Here is a 21,009-nt window from a genome sequence, read left to right on the forward strand (position 1 = left end):
TAAGCGATACTCGTGATCGCCGAGATTCGGAATGAGGAAATTCATGAAGGAATTTATTGAGGATAAAGAAGATCGAAGCGGAATTTCTGGCATCCAGTAGAAGCTCGTGGCGTGTCTTTTGCACGCACGTCTGTCATCCGGTGAATAGTAAGTTTCCACGTTTCTATTTCTGTTCCGAACAGATCGTATCATTCGCTAAATAGACGGGTCAAGATCGTCACGTCCATCTCGAATAACTAAATAACACGGAATATCTGAAACCCATTAAAAACCGGAGGTCTTGATTTTTACTATCATGTGCGAAATAAATGTGCATATTTATATTTATAGCCCGAATGATCGTGCAGAAAATAAATATTCAAACGCACTTCGGAGAGATTTTTTCCTGATAGTCTACAAGTTTATTATTTAACGCTACGATCCTGCAATATTACGTGACAGGATGTCCGAAAACCACAAAAGCACATATTCTATTCAAGACCGCATATTCTCAAGAACAAAGCAAGATAAGCGAATACTTCGTTTTACGACCGCGACGAATGTTATCGAGACAAAACGAATCAACGTACTAACACAAACATGTCAGCGATTGACATCGATAATAACGAATTAATTTCGCAAAGAGGACTGTCGAAACTCAACGTAACAAGACTAATTGACTCCAATCAGACGCCAATTTGAAAGAGCGCGTATATAAATGACAGCAGAAACCCTTCCTGTCGATTCGACCAAGAACTGCCTTGAAAAAGAGCGAAATAGGGGGGACCGTGAGGTGAGAGAGGAAGGGCACGCGAGCGCAGCAGGACGATGCCTTCGGGTACAGACACAGTCTTAAGAGCGACCGGCGACATTGCACACGCGGCTTCCACTTCCTCTAGCACCTCTGGTCTCGCGGAGGTCTTGCATGCAAGGTGTTCTCCAAGCGCGCGAACACCGCACGCGGATTCTGCCGGGGAATCCGCGCGCAAGTCGCAAGAGTCGCATCGCGTCACCTCGCATCGCGTCGCGGCATCAGGGAAAGAGTGGGATGACACTGGCGCAGGGCCAGTAGAGGATCCACCGATATAAAGATCGCCAGTCACGCGGCGTAGAAGGCTACTCGCTCGTGCATCGTCGTACAAGAGTGCAGTTGGTTGCATCCCGCAGCACGCACAGCTTGCGGCGGCTGGTGGCAGTGTGTTATGGTAGGAGAGACACGTTGCTCCTGGTCGTCGGGATCGCCTTCACGCGCGCAATCGTGCAGATGAACTCGTTGGTGCGCGATACATGAGGCTTGAAGCAGCCGGTTACCGCCGTCACGCATCGAGGGAGACTCTGTTGACCGAGGACGCCGGTACACGGCATTAAGAGACGATCGTGAGTGCATCATCGCAGTTATCTCTGAGAGAAAGATCCTTCCAACGTGCGACGAGAATATCCCGCGTGAAACGCAGTCGACGTGTCACGTACCTCCGACAATCGTGTTCGACCTTCCGGTAGCTACGCTACGTGAGCTAATAGCTGTTGATAACCGATACGGACGATATAGCTAACGAAGATGAAATCATCACGCGTCGCATTTTGCCAAACAGAACAGTTGCGTTTGCAAATTTGTTTTAGACTTCGTCGTTTCGATGGATACTAGTAATGATAACGTTGTCAAGAGATAAGGTCGGTTTTCAATGCATAAAAAAACATATCTTTTTAGAAAAATAAAATTGGAAAGGTGATAAGTACACAAAACTGCAGCCGCCGATGTTTTCGCGAATAGAAATTTTCTGAATCGCAGATTCGTTCTGTGATGAACGCGATACTACTTTGATACTCTCGATGATACATGACCGAACTTGGTGTATCGCTCATTTATCTGTCTTAACACGCGTATCTATCCCATTTATCTAACCGACGCGAAGGTTTAGGAGGTCTTCCGAGAAATATTAATTATAATGCGCGCGGTCATCATGCGCCAGGATGTCGGTTATTATTGCATATCCATCGCCGACCGTGACAGCAGGCAGGAACGGCGGTTCTCCAACGTGTGGCAAGCGTAATTTCTACCAGACACTTCACAAATTCGCGTGCGAGAAATTTATATAACATATACAGGGTGGTCCACTTAAATCGATCATTTTAGATATTTCACTTGTTTTTGATAATACGAAAAAATGTCTAAGGAAAAAGTTGCACCGTTCGAAGGGGCTATCATGATGACAGAACAAAAATTTTTTCAAGGCTATTTTTTTCGGAGATTCAAAGGTCAAGATAATTTTTTTAAATGGAACTACATAATTTTGTTTGCGCAATTTTATAGCCAACATCGAGAGGAGTTCAGCGACCTATGACAACATGACCTTTAAATGATCTTGAACGCGGGAAACAGAAAAATCAAACTTTATGCTCTTCAACACAAAAATTTATTTAAGGAGGTGTTCGAAATGATATCCTCCGACTTCAATACATTTTCTAATACGATGCACAAATGATACTCTTACCCTTTCTATCATTTCTGAATTTATACTAGCACATGCATTCAAAATGCGCTCTCTCATGTTCTCTTGTGTAGTTGGTACATCATTGTAAACAGTGTTCTTTAACATTCCCCACAAAAAAGTCTAAAGGATTCAAATCAGGAGAACGTGCTGGCCAACTGATATGTCCTCCTCTTCCTATCCAGTGTTCCGGAAACGTTTCGTGTAAAACTGTACGTGCAACACGTGCGTTATGAGCCGGACAACCACCATGCTGATACCACATTTGTAAACGAGTTTCTAACGGCACCTCTTCCAATAAGTTTGGTAATTGTTGGGACAAAAAATCAGCATATTTTTGACCATTTAATGTACCATCAATAAAGAAAGGGCCAATGATTCGATTGTGTAAAACACCACACCATACATTAAGACTCCATGGACGTTGACGTTCTACTTGTCGAAACCACCTTGGATTTTCAACGGACCAATAGTGCATATTTCTTCTATTTACTTGTCCATGGTTAGTGAAAGTTGATTCATCGGTAAACAATATTCTGTTGAAGAAGAATTCATTGACCTCCAACTGTTGTAGCACCCATTGACAAAATTCTATTCGATTAATAAAATCATTTCCATGAAGTTCTTGATGCAATGCAATGTGATATGGATGAAATGAGTGGCGTTTAAGAATGCGTAAAACACTTGTCTTGGAAATACCAGTATTTCTTTGTATTTGTCGAGAACTGATATGTGGATTATTTGCCACTGCAGCCAAAACAGTAACTTCTGCTGGTTCATTAGTTTGCAAACGAGGTCGCAGTTTCTTACGTGAACAAACACTTCCAGTTTCACGAAATGTTTTAATAAGACGGTCAAAAGCAGCGCGAGACGGTAAACGCTTTTCAGGGTATCTTTGGTCGTACATTCTCTGCGCCTCTGTAGAGCTTCTTCCGCTTTCACCGTAAATAAGAAGCATTTCTATTCTTTCCTCTTTTGTATAATTAGTCATATTTAAACTCTGATATCGAGAAGCTCAGGAAATGAACTGAACTGCGAAAGCATTTCACGATCATAAATATTTACATACACATACACACACGCACACAATACATGTATGGAATTATTTCAATCTTACATTCCATTGAATTCCAGAACATGAGAGTGTTTACCGATGAATCAATGTTCACTAACCGTGGACAAGTAAATAGAAGAAATATGAACTACTGGACCGTCGAAAATCTAAAGTGGCTTCGATAAGTAGAACGTCCATGGAGCCTTAGAAAATGTATTGAAGTCGGAGGATATCATTTCGAACACCTCCTTAAATAAATTTTTGTGTTGAAGAGCATAAAGTTTGATTTTTCTGTTTCCCGCGTTCAAGATCATTTAAAGGTCATGTTGTCATAGGTCGCTGAACTCCTGTCGATGTTGGCTATACAATTGCGCGAACAAAAATATGTAGTTCCATTTAAAAAAATTATCTTGACCTTTGAATCTCCGAAAAAAATAGCCTTGAAAAACTTTTTGTTCTGTCATCATGATAGCCCCTTCGAACGGTGCAACTTTTTCCTTAGACATTTTTTCGTATCATCAAAAACAAGTGAAATATCTAAGATGATCGATTTAAGTGGACCACCCTGTATAGGTAATAAATAGCAAAAAAATAACCAGAAATAAGATGCTTTAAAGATTCTCCAGAAATTTGCAAAGTTTTTTTTTGTATAAATCTGCTCTCTTTTTTTTAGAGAACGATTTCCGGATAGACTTGCTTCCTGCGTTCGTGCACTCGACTCTACTTCGTCGAATGAGCTTATATCACGGAGCGAAATGGAAGGTGTTGTCAATCGTTCCCGCGGTAATCGTCTCTCGCGTGGCTGGGGGTTCTCTGGGGTATCCGGTCAATCGCGAATTGCTTGCGAAAGCTGGGACTTCCGGCGACGGCTTAATGTATTTACGACGTGTCTAATTACTTTCATCTCGTTTTGTCAATTATAACGCATGATCTATCGATCGATCGGCGATCGATTGCTTTCACCTCGATATAACTCTGCCCTCGAAAAACGTTCGGGAAAAACCAAAGTGTATTAAACGAAATCCGGAGCGTGTCGGCGACGTGTCTCTTCCGTTCCTTGAGAAGCGCGACAGCGTCTTGCTTTTTTAGAAAGTGCGATGGTTTGCATTCTGGATATATCAATGCCGCGTATCTGATGCACGATCGCTTCCCCGGAACGGAAGAAGAGGAAGGTAGATGATAAATCAACGTAAATGATTATTGGTTATCGTGACGTGTTTTTCGATCTCTTATCAAGATTCATCACAGTATCATGCATTCGCGTTCGCGAGATCACATTACATAAGCGCAATTTGCAAACGCGCAAAAAAACGGTGTAAAACGAAGACAGAAATAATCATGATATGCATCGAAGCTCGAGCTCTTCCTTGTAGACCTCCGAGACCAAAGTGCCAATCGCGGATATCGATTTATAGAGGATCGACGATGTGCATCGTACCGGTCGCGCGGTATCTCTTAGGCGCCAGTACGCGCACCGCTTTTCAAAGTTATGCAATTCACGTATGAAGTATCGCTAAGCGAAGGAAAAGAAAAAGCAAGGGAAAAGAAACAGCAGTGACATGTCGGGGAAAGTCGCGTGTCGCATGTTTAGCGAGATCGGTAATGGTAACTTTTCGATATCACGATGAAAATACGGTACGTATCGAGGCATAGGCATGGTGGCGGTACGTAAGTGTACCATATTACATACATGGGGCGAGTAAGCGTTCATTATGGAATAATATGAAAACTACCGATTGAAGGAATGCGATCGGAGAAAGGAGACACTTTTCTTCTTTCGCGAGCGGTTTTGCATTAGCGTTTAGACGCCGAATAACGTACGTACCTCGCGTTACTTCGCGTACGAAAGCTTGCGAGAGGGAACAAATGCGAGGAAAAAAATGCGCACACGCAGACGGTGTCCCCTGCTCGCTCGCGCGGATGCATCGAATGCAATCTCATGGACTCGCGAAATGGACGAACGACCAGCACGAGGGCGAGCAAGATCGTCAACGAAACCTTGGGCCCGAAACCTTGCACAGGCTAACTTCCCCTCCTGCCGGCGAGTGATCGTCCTTAATTGTCGATGTAACGGCGGCGACAGCGTCTAACTTGCACGACGGAGAGGGACACCATGGCGTAAGCGTGGGAATGCACGCGGCAAGCGCGAAATGGTGCGACGCGAGCATTGGAACGCGGATAAAAGTACGATTCGCCATGGGCGATCACGGCGGTGTGTGTGTGCGGGGATCATGATCGTCTGGATGCCCGGACTGTGATTCACCGCGTACACCGCGGACAAACCAGTTTAATTTGAGATCCGGTGAATCCGCTGATTGAAACGTACGGACACGATTAGCGTCACGAATCGGACTCTGATTAACACGGGGAAAACAATCGGCAGGAATCCCGACGGTGCGAATTCCGATGGACTCATCGCGCAGTCGCATAATCACTCTTTCGTGTCTTTCGTGTTAATAAAATAAATATCCGCTAAAAAGTGGACGCGACGTTATTCGAGCGGCTGGTTAAAAATTTTGTATTTTTTGTAAAGAGACAGATTCCAAACTAGTGAAATGGCACGGGAATTCCTGCGATATTCGCAGCGATAGCACGGCATTTTTGATCAAGGGGAACGTACTCAGGTCCGCTTAAAAATCAACGTTTCCGTACGCGTCTCAGATCGCCAACATTTATGCCTTCGAAGACGAAGTCTGTGAAACGGTATCTAAAAATGAAGAGCAGCTTCAAGGATCGAGATATACTCGAGAAAGCGTTGCAAGATTTGCGGTTCTTATCTATCGTGAAGGTGAACGGTCAAGTCAACCTGAGGTGAAAATGCGCGAAGCTAAAACGCTGATGAGATTAGCGGAGGTGTATTTGTGGTGCAAATTATTGCGCAAAAGTCCGCGGTCGTTCTCCAAGCTTTAACGAGCATGGGATTGCGGTTGCGACCTGTTTTTTCGAATTTTTTCGCGTATCGATTTCGGTCGCCTGTTACCTGAAGGCATGAAGGCCATCGCGATTGCGCGAAAAGAAATTCCTCCAAGAACGTTACTGCCAAAAATTGGTAATACGTGGGAGATCCCCTGAGGATCGACTGTCGTTATTCTCTCTCGGAAGAATATAAAGATAGAGAACCATTAATAATTATTATAACCAAAACTAAAGATAGAAAACCGTTTACAAATTTTTCGAAATTGTAATCACACATTTTCCTGTGATGTGACATTTCATATGCTACCATGTTTAATTACACATTGAATGTTCCAGCCAACTGAGATATTTTCTCATTCAAACGGCAAAAAACTTTGATATGCTGATTGGATTTTTCGAATTTCAGGAAAAATCAAAGCAAGTAGCGGCAAGATCGCTGCGTGATTCGAAATTGGGCCGTTAACCTTGTCTGACCGGCGCGGGTTTTAACGGCCGTTAACGTTGAAAACGTAAACCGGTATTATCCATACTCGCCATGAACTACCTCGTTGTTTTTTTTGTTCACCACTTTCTTGCACAATATATCGTGAGATTTACTATAAGATTGTGCGTCGAAGGACTTATCGAGATGCCATGCAAATTTCGCGGTGGATACTAACGAGAAATACAACTCCCTGGGAACGCAGAACTGACGCAAACAGTTATCAGGAGCCATTAAAAAAAATGCAAATAATTAATAATCCGTCGGAGATAGAAATGGCGAAATTATGCCATCTCGTATGATTCGCGATTTCAATCGAATATTTATGCATATCTATTCTAAATATTCTATTATCGCCACTATATTTTATTTGCACGCAAGATATTCCGAGACCATGTAATCAGTATAAAAATCACTCCGACAAGTAATACAGAATGATTAATCGCTAATTTCTTTGAGGAAACTTCCGGCCCGCCTCGACTACAACAACTCTACCTAACGACGAAGGATAAATCGCCTGATCATCCAAATAAATCACGTCGGGAGGAAACAAAATCATTCTACCGGCAGAAACTGCAATCAGCTTGCGTAACGCTTCGAGGCCCCGTATTTGAGTTCTTGAGACAACTAATAACGGCGTGACACACACGGGTACTCGTTGTTCCGTTCAGGAGACTTCCGGTCGATGAACGAGAACGGGGGTCGCGACTCGAGCAATACCGGTGGTCGTCGCAATTCTTTTGCTCGCAAAGAATATCCTGACGCGCGATCACGAGCGAAGGAGAGGCGCGACAAGATGCGATAGACGTGCCGTAACCAGGCGTGAGAGGAGCTGCTCGGGATGAACGAGACGAGCGGATTATGCAAGCGCTGCCTCGGCGGAGCAAGCCGGTCAATGCCAAGGTGTTCTGCTAGCGAGGTGTGCGCTGGCTCTTCCCCGTCGTGTCAATCTCGTCATGGCGCAGATTTCTTCTGCCGGGGATTCACCTCGAGCGGCGTGCGCGGTAAATCGTCATTCGACGCGAACGCTACGTGACTCGGTGAACTCAGGATCAAATACCTTTATCGCGACGGCGATTAATTTCCCGCGCGTGGGTGAGAATTCTAATTTACTAAACATGTAAATCATAATTTCTGATAAACTGTTGATAAGTCATTAACCGGCACAGACACACTTGATATTGAACCGTGTTAGAGCAACACGTATTGAATGAGCTTATCGATGTTTTTCCACGAGTTTCTATTCAAGAAAGCGCGATTGGTACCACGTCGCCGGCGTATTATAAGAGTTAATTTCGTCTTCGACACACTCACGTAACGTGTGGCCAATAAGAAAAAAAGGTATGAGGAGATAATGGAAATATGAAATGCACACGTCGGAGTTGCTTAACGAACGTAGGAAAGTATGGACACTGTACATTTAGCGAGGAATGGAGCAACAATGTTTCTCCGGCGACGTGCTAATTTAATTCACTTGTGTAGCCCGTGGCAATGCATTAATATATGACATCAAGTGCAGCGATCGAGTGTCTAGGTAACACAGACAACCGGACTTATCTCTCGCATCTGAAAGCGATAGAGATAATAATTCCCTTTAAGCCGAGACACCTCGCGCATTTAGCGTTCCAGCTTTCTCCTGTTTTATCAGTCTTACGCAAACACGTAGGTTCACAAGAAGTATATGACAAATGATTCGAAAACAATTAATGAAATTGCCGTGTAACACGGTAGCCGACCTTCTTGGCACCAGAAAATGAGGAACGGTCGCCGATTATCGACTTAAGGATTATTGAATAAAGAAGCGCTAGTTTCATCGGGCAAAAGGCGCGTCGTGCAGGACACCGTTTAGAGTCAATTATCGATTTCCTGTGCGCAAAGGTGTGCCCGACCGGTTTCGCGTATGTATTCCCGCGTGTACATTTCTACGTGCGGTTGTAAAATCGTTATGCGAGCGACGCGCCGAAAGTCACTCGGCGGCGTCGGGGAATTAATGCCGCTGCTCAGCGAGCACAACGCGAAACAAAAAGGAAAGTAGTTGAAAGCGTAAATTCAATTGGATAACGGTAGATCCGCAGCTGCTTACGTGGAGTCCGCGTATGCAAGCGGCCTCCTCGCGTTACGATACACTTGGCGGAGGCGGGCGCGTTCCATGAATAATTACAGTAATATATATTTCCCATAATAACGTTTTTACAGTATAAAAATTACACAATATTCCGGTAACAGCGAAATCAAATATTTGCTGGATGAAACGGCACTGTAGCGCGCGCGAGTCATACGTTATTGTGATCGATACTTCGAGCAACGGTATACTACGAGCGATCTAAAGAAGAATAATCGGGCGATATCCGTTCGCGATGAATCAACGTGGAGGCTGTTTTGCAAAGATCTCGTTCTGCCACCCCGGCCACCTTTCACTCTCGCGGAACTAGTGCGATGGCTCAATGCCGTTTTATCGGTAACCGTGGGACGCCTTCTCGATGGTCCGCATCCAAGGTCGACTTCCGTCAAGACCGCGAGATACTAATAAGCATGCAGATTTTTTTCGTGGGAACCTTCTTCTGCAAACGAACGTACGTTTCATGCATAATGCCGCATGGTTATTAGACATATCAATCGACGGATTTGCAGTAGTAGATCTTAAAGTGATCAAGAGGAACATTTCCGTGAGGCGGGAGGAGAACGATTTTTCTCCGCGACGATTTTCCCGGACAGAGCCCGCCTCGCGTGAGAGCCGTGATTATTACGCCACGTCTATCACGGCTAAACTAGTTTCCGACTTTTTTTCCAATTTGGCGAGTGAGATCGATCGGAGCGATCCACTACCAGTCGCCACGGCCGCGGAGCGTTCTGATACCGAACGCGTATTGGAGCGCGAACAGAACGTTGCAGAGGCGACGTAACGGCACCTGCCAAGAGTCGTCTTGCATCACGCATCGAAAATCCTTCGGCTCTCGTCTTGCGGAACCGTCCACCTCCATTTCGGCGACACCGAGTCCACCCGTTTTGCAATATCGCTTCCACCAAGCCGCTTCTACGCGCCTTCCTTTGTGCGCGGCTTCGCGACTACGCGCGAACGAAATGCGCCGAGCGAAAGAACGCGGCGATTACGCGACTCCTCGCGACGCGAATAGCTCGGTCGTAACGGTTATTCCGGAATACCGAGCGTTAAAGCCGACAGTCAATTCAGCGATCGCAATTTCGGCAAACGACTCGGCGAACTGCCTATTCGGCGCGATTACGCGCCGTAGGCAAGAAGCATAGCTCGACAATTGTTGCGTGGACAATTCCTCAGAGCAGCATCTAGTATTTTACCGGCGCTGATTTATCAGGGTCCATTACCGCGCGTTCATTGCCGGTACAGAAAGGCTCCGTTACCGGATGGGATTAGGCAATCGGGCGCGGGAGATAACGCTCAGGTATACGCGAGTGCACGCGATTCCGTCGGATCCAGCTCTGTCACGTGAGTGTCGCCTGTGAGCGAATCGGACAGGTCGCTGATCACCGAGAAGTGAAAGGACATCAAGATAGTGCACGCGGTTCGATCGTGTTCGATCGCACGTCTTTCCGTAGTTACGTCGCCCACGTAAAAACGTCCGCGAGGAAACGGCCGCGCGTGAAACATCCTCCGGGTAACCGGCGGCTACGATAGCCGGAGAAGTAACGCCGATCACCAGAAAGCGGCCGATCTAACTACGATCATTAATTGACGATACGAATCGGCGAGACTTCCTCCTTTCCACCGCGTCCAGGCCGCGTCCAGTACGCTACCGCCTGGAAATGGCTCCACCTTCTCCGGCGAACGTCCTTGGGGGGCCCCCGGTACGCCAAGAGAGGGTGATGGAAAAGCCACCAGTCACGTGTACCATGCCGGTTCGTGCGGTCGCACCGCGGTTCCATCGAGATCCGACGCGTTTCTCCACTCGCACCCACCAATCAAAGTGCCGAAAAGTCATCGTCACTCGTCGGCGCGCGTGAAACCAACCAAGGAACGTTGATTCGCAAACGTGTCCGAGTGGAGGATCGCTTTGCGTGGTTCCTCCTCGTCGTTCCTTACTTTTGTGAGACGATGCGTGTCGCGCGAGAACAATCAGGGACCGATCTCGTTTGTGGGATGTGCTGAGACATCGATTTTTGATAGGGCGGAACGTTCGATTGTTCAATCGTGCAGTGTGGGCAGTGTCGGTTAAATGTCGAGAAATGAGTATGTTAAGTCGCAGGGCAAGCCGGTCGCGGTGAGTGCACGATGACGAAAGTGTCCGCGCGAGATCTGATTTATCAAAGTGCAACCGAGGACACAGGGACGATTCCATAAGAGAAAAGAAAAATTGTTCAGCAGTATCGTGCAATGTTCGAATCGTTTGGCCTCTGATTAATTGAATGATTCTAATTAATTTTGAACTTGAGTTTTGATTCGAGCCCAATGTTCAATGAGAGGATGGTTCTGATAAAGTAGAGGTAGTAGATTATAAAAATAATCAACAACGATCAAACAATCAGAGGTACATTAGATATATTAAAATATCTATGCGGAATACTCGAGGAATGAGTCACGCGGAGTTTCTCTCGAAACTTACGAGTGTTTAGGACGCATTGACGACTTCGGCCACGTACATCGAGTGTAATGTATTCATCGATTCCTGCCTCTTTTTTTATGCGAAGAAACGCTGCTGCGCCGTCCTCGCGTAACTCGCGCATAGATTAAGCACTTATTTGCACGGAGAAATCTAGCGCACTCACGTAAGGCGTATCGCGTCTTCGTCCTCGGCCACTGCTGGTTCTCGGAGGAAGCGCGTTATTGCGATACAATTACAGCAATTCAGCGACGTACCGGGAATCCTGATAAACGTTTGTCGTGCCGCTCCGGATGCACGAGGAAAGGTACATTCTTGATTCCGCGTTCATCAATCAAACGCAGTTTAGAGCTCGCGGAAAAATTGCAACTCACGGCTGAAGATATGAATCATAAAAAAGCCGAAAATTAATTACGATTACGATTACGAAAATTAATACAAGTCATATCGATCACGATCTAGAATTAATTTCCAAACTTAGATATCGATGTACAAATTAAATAGCATTTTATAATTGCTACCATTAATCGTCCGCGGAGGCTTAGCCGAAATCGCATTTTCCTTGCATAATGCTATTTATATAACGACTTTCTATTTGTAGCAACTAAACTGGGCAGACGATATATCAGCATTGCGTAGGAGACGTATCGTCGCGGATCGCAAATGGATGGACGGGAGGAAGTTCGGAGTTTTATTAGAAGAGCGCGGAGAGATAGGCAAAGTGCGACGTCCGCGAGACTCTCGGAAGCTCGCTATCGTGTTGCTCGCGCTGGCGTTACTTCCGCAAACTTACACGACCGCGTTTGCAGTAAACCGCATACGACGTTAATGCATCGGTCGTGCCGAACGTAACACATGTACGCCCGCAGAAACCTACGCTCCACTCGCACCGGTTCGTTATTCAGTCACAAGTCATTACGAACGAGGCTGGCTCAGTACTCCGGTGACCCGTGAACGTTTGTCGACCGTTCACCGATCTGCTCGCCGGCGAAAGGCGTGGCAATCCCTCTCGATATTATCGCATTCTCGTATCGCGATTCGAATCGGTGAAATTGACCGAATTCCTCGAATGCGCGAGTAGAACCTCGAATTAGCCCTGGATGCATCCAGGGATACTCTTGAGCATTCCCGCCTGTTGAATTGCGATACATTAGGTGTTGAATCATTGGTCTTGATAAAGCTTGCTTAATTTACCATAAAACGTGTCTAGTCGTCACGATCGTATCCATCAAAAATGTTTCAAAGATTCTGCTTGTCATCGCCGATGTGGTTTGCAGATAATGCGGTAATGGGGATGAGAGAGCCATTAGCGACCGTACTTCTACGTTCCTGCAAGATTAAATTGCGGGACTACGCGGTGGTCTGGCTGGGACGCGCGTAAACACATGCTTTGCGCTCGTGACTTAGTACTTAATTAGCGCCGTTGCGTAATTAGATCCTTGACATACGCTAGAAATACGCGCGCTAAGTCTACCGACTATGAATGTAATTCCGGCCATTGTGGTCAGCAAACTGTTGTTCTGCGCAACGAGTCTCTCTCGTTGACCTATTAAACGCAAAAGTCGTTTCGAAGTCGAGTATGAGGAATGGAACGCGTTATTTAATTAGCTTATGGCTCGCATAATGAAACGCATTTCAAGGTGCACCCGCTGCACTCCCGTTATACTCTCGCGCGAGAACGAGATTAAACAAAGCCTCCTCTCCCCGATCGCGCGGAACCAAAGTATCTTATCGTCTCCTGATCATATTAGAAAGATCTATCATGTGCACGCGAGTTATAGACAAGACAGGAGTTATAACGGTGCCTTCTATTTTCAGATGACGCATCTCGCATTGCTTTTGCGGAGGCTACCACTAGCTCTAGCAGTGATAGCGATATGCACGACGATAGCGGGATCGTCGTCGAGCCGCGAGAGGAGACACGTCGAGGAATCTAGTCATCGCTCGGGCAAGCAATACGCATCGGAAAGCTGGGGCAGCGGGAAACTGTCGACGACGAACAACGAGATCACCGCGGAACCCGGAAGAAAAGTATCTCACCGACTGGTCGGAGGTCACCTGAGACTCGACACGAAACCCCAAGACGATGGCGACTCGTTGTGGGATGACGGAATTCTCATGTCAGCGGCCGGTGACGGCAAGGAGGGGAAAAGCACTCGCGGCGGCGGCGACGACGAGGACGAGAAGAAAACGCTCTCTCAGCAGGTCAAGGAGGGCAAGTACGGCCTCATACAGAACGAGATTTACGGCGATCGGCCGAAACGGCCTGGCATTATCAGCTACGCCGGCAATCCCGAAGTGCCAAAGGACACGATCGACAATCTGGGTGGTCTCGACGAGGACGAGATCTGGCTGGCCGAGAATCACGTGCTGGTGCTGAGGGGCGGGAAGTTTCCTGAACACGGAAGCGAGCAGGACGGTCAACGGCCGAGCGATAACGCGAGGTGGCCTCCCATCGACGATTACAAGGCGCCCAGACGACAGGTCAAGATCCCGGCGCGGCCGAAGATACCGCCGCCCTTTCCAGTACAACTCATGGAGGACGGACCGATACAGATCATTGGCCCAAATGGCACCACGGAGGACATCGGTAACGGCACGCTCGACTATAGCACCGATCCCTTTTACACGAAGGGATTACTACCGGGGGAGGGTCCGTTCTTTCCAATCGCGCCGAACGGCACGATACTCACCCCGGACTATGGCGTTCCCCCGCGAAACTTTACTATCGAGGAGAAGTCGCGCGGCAACAACGAGCACAAAGGACTAAGACCCGAATTCCGTCCACCCGAGGGCCCACCAGACGGTCCGCCGCCGTTTTATCACTCGATACCACCCGGCGCGGTGTTCGTGCCACCACCGCCACCGCCGAGCAATCTGTCAGACTACGACGAGGAGGATCAGTCAATTTACTATCCGCCGCCGTACAGCTTCCACTATCCGCGAGACAATACAACCGCCGTGCCACCGGGACCGCTAGTGCCCGGCATCATACTACCACCGCCGCCGGACTTCTTCTCCTCCCTGGACGAGAAGAAGACCACGAAGAAGTACACAAAGCGACCGACGACGACTACACCGAGACCGCGGCCGACTTACCTACCGCCGAGGAAACTCACGACCAAGCAGTACAAGAACCCATCCGACACACCGATTCCGACGATTAAGACAATCTCCACGTCGATCAGTATGAAGGTCTCTTTCGGTCGTACGACTAAGAACGCTACAGACAGTTTCACGTCTAAGGAGAAAACGCCCACTGTAGAGGTGACGACAGTGACGTCCAAGAAACCGCACACTCTCGAGAACACAGAGATATACACCATCAGCCCCGTGATCGGCAATCAAGTGTCCGAGGCGACGACCCAACACAAGGACTGGTCCACCCTGGTGACCAACAAGGTACCGGTTCTCGCGTATTATCCGTCGACCACGCCGTCATCGCTGGAACGACCGGTGGAAGTGACGCCGGCCTCCATAAAGAGCATCATCACTACCAGTCAACCCGGTGATGGTCGCTCAGGCAATCACGCGTCCTACTACTTTTACGAGGAATCGAGCGACGAAAATTCGGGTCGCACAGCGGACCCGTCAACCGTTTACCACGAGACCACTACCAAGTCGCCGTATTACAACGTTGAAACGTCGCGATCACAGCAAACTTCTGAGAAGAAAAAGCATTACTACAATGTCGAGACGGTCGCACCGGTCAAAACATCGAGTGACTATAAGATGAAGCTGATCGACAACATCGTCAAGAACTCGCATACGTTCCACTACACCGATGATGCGGGAGTAACGCCATCGAAACACACGGACAGTACTTTGCAAGACCAGAATCAGCCCATGCTGGCCGACGAAGCGCCCGTGTACTATCAGCCCGCGCGCCCGAACCATTCGTTGTACTACACAACCCCGAAGCCGCAGACGTACTACCGACAGAACACGAAACCTAAGCCAATCTATCAATACAGCTTCCAGGTAGCGGATTACTCGAAACGTGGCGGTGGCCGCGGGACATCGTATCACGAGGAACAACTGCAGCTGCGGCAGCAACAGCAAGATGTGTCATACGGTGAATCGTACCAAGATGTTCAATCCGGTACTCTCGGTACTCGGCAATATGCCTACGAGGATATCAGCTCGCCGCGAGGACATCAGCAACCACCGCCGTTGAAACGCATACCGTACAGTAAGGCGCAACATCGACCACTCGTTTATCCTACGAGTGCTACCACGAGATATCCAATCGCGGACACAACAACGGCGAATCCGCAGCACGCCTACTTCACGCAGCAGGACGAGAGACTACTGGACGACGTAACAAAGGAGTACTTCACGATTTTCGGCAAGAAACTGCCGGACACGAGGATACCGAGTACGACTCCGATTTATGGGAAATCGAGCAGTACTACGGAGAAACCCTTGAACACTTACGTGTCTACAAACATCTACAAGACTGGTCAGTCGGTGACCCACAAGGCACCCAACGTGAAGGTACGCTATGGCGATCAATCGCAACGACCGTATTCCCTGAAAGACGACACTTTGGTGAACTATCGAAGACCCTTGCCGCCGATTAATCCAGATAGCGAGTTCATCGAGGTGATCGAGCCGAAACCTCGGCCACACCAATCTCCCGCTTCGTTATCCGACTACGAGTTGCGGACGGAGAACTACCGATTGCGGAATCCGACTTCTCGTTACGCAGTGCATGGAACGGTACAGCCGACTGGGCACACGAACAATTTCGTACCAGTGGTTGGGTCGAGAGAAGAACTGGAGGATGTTGGGGAGCCCGTGTCGCTGCTGGACGACATCGAGGTCAACTATAGGGAGCCGCGTCCCGCCGTGAACCCCGACGCGGAATTCATCGATCCCGTCACCGTGCAGGACAATCATTCGGACAATCCGAACGCGTACTTCGCGTACCGGCTACCCGGAGACGTCGGCCACTTCTACTTCCTGACGCCGCAGGCGGTCACGCAACGGCAGGACGACGGTTACATCTATCCAAAGCCGCGGGGACCGAGATTACGGAGGCGGCGTCGAGGTGACGCCTGAAGCGCGACATGCGTTTCCGATTCGGCACCCGCACGATGCCATAATCTCGTGAATGTCGCCCGCGTACGCGCGACGATAACATTAACATATTTATTGTACTTGTAAATACGACTCGATTAAGTTAGATTAATTAGAGAGCCACGTTGTTTTACGAGAAACGACTAATTTATTACGCAACCCGATTCCCTCTTTCCTTACGATTTCCTAGGATGATATGGCTGTGCTATTATGTACCATGACTCGCGCACGTTATCTGTGATTAACGAACAGATTACATGTACGTTAGCTCGCGATTGATACGCGGTACTTGGTAAATCGTATTCAAAAATTCTGAAACGCTGTCACCCAATGGATAGTATTGTGCATTTCGAGTTCTTGACGCTAAGAGCAGTGATAAGTGACGAGCTAATATTTAATAGTAGCTAAAGAAATCAGATATTTATGTGAAATGTCACGCGTGAAATGCATATTCACTGACGCTAAAACGCGTAAAATTAGTTACATTATAGCAATTTACATGTTACTAAATCCATGAAGCTTTCTGCATTAAATATTTTTTTAATTGGTGCAACTTTCCTATAGCGTGTTTTTCGTATGAAAATAGATTTAAATAATTCGCAGCGCATGTACGTGATTTAGTGTAATCTAATATAGCGATCAGTTTATACAATATTATTTACAAAATTTTATGGAAATTTTCATAATACAGTTTGCCAATTATAATTATGCATAGCATGCTTTGAGTAATTAGAGAATTATTTTGAGCTCCTGCAAAACATTATGTTGAATCTGACTGGACACAGAATGCAAAGCGTATAATATATAATTTGTAATATACACTGTTAGTTTCTCTACGTCTCTCAAAAAATATTGTATAAACATAATTACAATATAATATTAGAAAAATTCCAGATGTGCACGTTAGATTATTAATATTAAAAACGGTCGGCACTTTCCAACAAACTAGAAATAATCTTGTATCTTCTACAAAATTCGCGTACTTTAATATGACCAAAAAAAAGTAGCATTTTGTATCTAACACGGTCATTAATATTTATCGAGAAGTTTCCAAGAAACGAAATATAATCGTGCGCTGTTCGAAACATGACATAATCTTGCCAATATTTATATTGAATTGATCAAACAAATTCATACATCGATAACGCGAGATAGAGTGCGAAATTATCAAACGTACTACGTCCATTTCATCTTCAACAGAGATAGCGCGGCAATAAATGCAGCGTGAACGAGAAACGGGACTCACCGGTGTCGATTTCCTGCGTTTGCGCCGGATCCGGCAGCGGGTAGTCGTGCAACCGCAGGTACACCTCCATCGCGCACTTGGCTGCCTTGAAGTAAAACGGATGGGACCGCAGAACATCCTCTAACCTTAGCAAGCCGACGTAAGACCGTAACGTCATCTTCCGCATGCAATACGTGTGGAAATCGAATTGGTCCTCTATGATCTCCGAGAAATGCTGCGGGCAACGTACGTGGTACGCACCGATGAATCACACAGATCAGACGCATCGCATCTGAAAAAAAAAACGCAGGCGCGCGACGCGCGTCTCAACTCACCCTGTCGACCTCGTAGCACTTCTTCAGCGCCTCTCCGTACTTCCCGAGACGTTTGTACGCGTTGGCCGTCTCCGTCTGTATCCACATGCACTGCATCTCGTTCAGGTTGTCCATCGGCAAGACGCCCTCCCTCGTGAACTTGCCGCACGTATCCTCCGCCTCCTTGATCAGGTTCGCGCGCAGCATGTACTTGGCGCACTTGGAGTTGATATATCGGTCGGCCGTGTCGAGCCCCTGCGCCTCGTCCAGCCACTTGTACGCTTCCTGAGCGTTCCCTGCGTGCTGTTAACAAACGAACGTACAACCTCTTCAGACCACACACGTTTCTCACGCCGTTCTCTCGGGACAGACGTCCGTGTCGATTGCGAAACGCACATTCCGTAGCGGAACGCACATCGCGCGCGGAAGAAAGCCTACCTTGTAAATACGTCCTTTGGTAACGAAGAGTTCTATAAGCGTAGGAGTATGATCTATGGCAGCGTCAATCTCGGTCAGCGCCTTTTCCGTTTCACCGAGGTAATCGTAATGTTGCGCCAGGTAGTAGTACGTCCACAGGAGCGCGGACGCCGGCTCCCTCGGATTGTCTTCCTCGTGATCGCTGAAGTGGCCGTGCGCCTTCAACGCCTCCTTGTATTGCACGAGCAGACCTGATATGATTTCCACCTTCTCCTTGTCGGTGTACAACGAGCGGAGGTTGACGAACAACGGCGGCACGCCTTTGTGAAGCCCTGAAAGTCGTGTGAGCATCAGCATGCGACGGGAGCATTTTAACGTGCAATTAATTACATGGAAAATGAATCACCTCTACGTAAATATCGATCGACTAGGATTTTGAATTCATCTGCTTTCGCATAGTTGAGCTGCAAGCGACGCGGCGCTAGCGCTCGCGGGAAGAGCTCCTCGTATTTCTGGAGCATACGCAGCGTGTCGCCCGGCGCGGTGTGTCTCTCGGCCTCCGCTAGCCTAGTGTAATACGTTGTGTTTTCCGGATTAACATCTAACAGCTCCTTGTAGACCTGAATCGCTTCCGCGTACTGCCCCAGTTGAAGTCTTAATTTACCTACAGGGAAGAGACAGTGCGTGAGAAGTATTGATATTCGTAAAAAATATTTTTACCCTCGTTGCGCGCTTACCGTAAGTCTCTTTCACAGTAACTTTGTCGCAAATTTGATCACTATACTTGTCTAAATGTTTTAACGCCTGTTCGCTCTCTCCCGACTCTTGGATGACCATGTTCTGGTACAAAAGCAGCTCACTGTGTTCGTAATCGTAACAGATCTGCAGAAATTTCGTAAAAGCTCTCCATTAAGTTGCATCGTTCGTCCTGCATACTTGCGGGTAAACGTGTGCACGTGAATTACGTACCATCGGAGAATTTCGAAAGGTGTCTAAAATTTTCAGCGCCATTTCATAATCCTTTAATAAATGATACGAGATAGCGAAACCGATCCAGGAGGCTCGTTGAGTAGGACGTAACATAAATAATTGATATCTGGTATCCTGTAGAGAGAGTAGATATATAATAAAATTAAAATAGCAAGTAGCATTAAATTAGTTATGAATTATGAAAAGAAATTGAAATTACTTATTGTAATATTGAAATACAGAAGATAAGCATAATAAAAACAAGAAACAATTACGAAAGAAAAATTATAATTATGGAACACTCACCTTGTATCCTTCCAGATCTCGCATCTGAATTTGCAGCAATGAGAGATCCCTAAGGATCTGGATATTGTCCTTGTCCCATTTGAGCGCATTTCTGTAACACTTGATAGCCTCGTCGTACTTCTTGTCAGAGCGCTGCAGAAGGCCGTAGACGTGCCAGCAGACGTGGGACTGCAGGTCGTTCCGGAGACCGCGCCGGACATTGTCGTAGGCTTCGTCTTTGCGGCCCAGGCAGTTCAGAGTGAGACCCTTCATCGCCATGGTCTCTCCATGCTCACTGAACTTGGGATTTGACAGGATCTGCTTCGCGAACTTTAGCCCATTTTTATACTGTTTGTGCTCGTAACATCTCTGCAATACATGGTATACGTGGAGCGTTTCGTGAAAACATGCGCCGCGGGGGTTAAGTCGGGGCATTACGAGATTCGACCTGCGAGAGTTGGCGGCACCGCGTTCGCGCGACGTCGCCGACGCCGACGCCGTCGTCCGGGTGCCACTGGTCGTGACGGGCTTTTGCCCGTGACGACGCGCGCGGCGCCGCTCGCCGCGATCGCCAGTGACTTTTTCCCGGTTTTTCCCGACGGGTGTGCTTTATCATTAGAGCATGATGAGCGCAAACCCCGTCGGTCCGGAGAGTGGGGTCCAAAACAGAGTATTTTAATCAGCTTGTACTCACCAGGATACGCTTGAACAGGGCATTTTCTTTGGGTGGCAACGGGTTGCTCGAGGGCATTTTTGTATAATTACAAAAATAGGGGGCCTTTTCCACCCGGTGAACTTAATTTTCACCACAAAACCTCGTGGCCACAAACGAAGAAGTCGATCTATGATCACGTGATCATTGCGACAATGCTGTTCCGCCGGAAATGCTGTCGCCACGGCGCCGGGCGATTCAACGGGCGCTCGCCCGACGCGCCAATCGCGTGCGCGATGGCACGCCGAACATTTTCGCGTAATCGCGAGTAATCGCATGTCGGGAACAATGTTCCTTTTTTGACAATTTACTATAATAATGAAGTAATAAAGTAATAATTATGAAATTGCTATCGTGCGCAAAAATCAGTTCATACTTTTGCGAAGCTATGTCAAAGGACGCAAATCAGCATAATTGCATATGACAATTATAACATCCCCTTTTTCTCTCTTCGATTTTATATTATTATTTTATTACATTCGTTGTGTTTGACTTGCAAAGAGAGCAACTAA

The 21,009-nt window shown here is 47.2% G+C and overlaps 2 protein-coding genes across 3 annotated transcripts in view; one reads left to right on the top strand and one right to left on the bottom strand.

Moving 5' to 3' along the window:
- LOC105287026 (N-alpha-acetyltransferase 15, NatA auxiliary subunit) overlaps nt 1–20,658 on the bottom strand; it is a 39,179-nt gene extending 18,521 nt beyond the window's left edge. Inside the window, exons 1-8 of the mRNA XM_011352403.3 lie at nt 20,480–20,658; nt 19,807–20,154; nt 19,501–19,635; nt 19,269–19,413; nt 18,938–19,195; nt 18,553–18,863; nt 18,136–18,417; nt 17,822–18,035 (exon numbers count right to left, since the gene is read on the bottom strand). Coding sequence (XP_011350705.1) covers nt 17,822–18,035; nt 18,136–18,417; nt 18,553–18,863; nt 18,938–19,195; nt 19,269–19,413; nt 19,501–19,635; nt 19,807–20,154; nt 20,480–20,536 — 1,750 coding nt within the window. The 5' untranslated portion in view covers nt 20,537–20,658. The remainder of the gene's footprint in view (nt 1–17,821; nt 18,036–18,135; nt 18,418–18,552; nt 18,864–18,937; nt 19,196–19,268; nt 19,414–19,500; nt 19,636–19,806; nt 20,155–20,479) is intronic.
- Nucleotides 1,108–16,715, top strand: LOC105287024. Of its 2 annotated transcripts, none has more exons than XM_011352401.3 (2): nt 1,108–1,356; nt 13,312–16,715. In XM_011352401.3, exon 2 carries the CDS (start codon nt 13,312–13,314, stop codon nt 16,555–16,557), a length of 3,246 nt encoding a protein of 1,081 aa, XP_011350703.1. In that variant the 5' UTR covers nt 1,108–1,356; the 3' UTR covers nt 16,558–16,715. The 2 variants fall into 2 exon arrangements, with proteins under 2 accessions (XP_011350703.1, XP_011350702.1); XM_011352400.2 differs by lacking the exon at nt 1,108–1,356 and adding an exon at nt 4,240–4,284.
- Nucleotides 20,659–21,009: the final 351 nt, after the last annotated feature.

Source organism: Ooceraea biroi, chromosome 5 (genome assembly GCF_003672135.1).
Source record: "Ooceraea biroi isolate clonal line C1 chromosome 5, Obir_v5.4, whole genome shotgun sequence".
Lineage (NCBI taxonomy): Eukaryota > Metazoa > Arthropoda > Insecta > Hymenoptera > Formicidae > Ooceraea > Ooceraea biroi.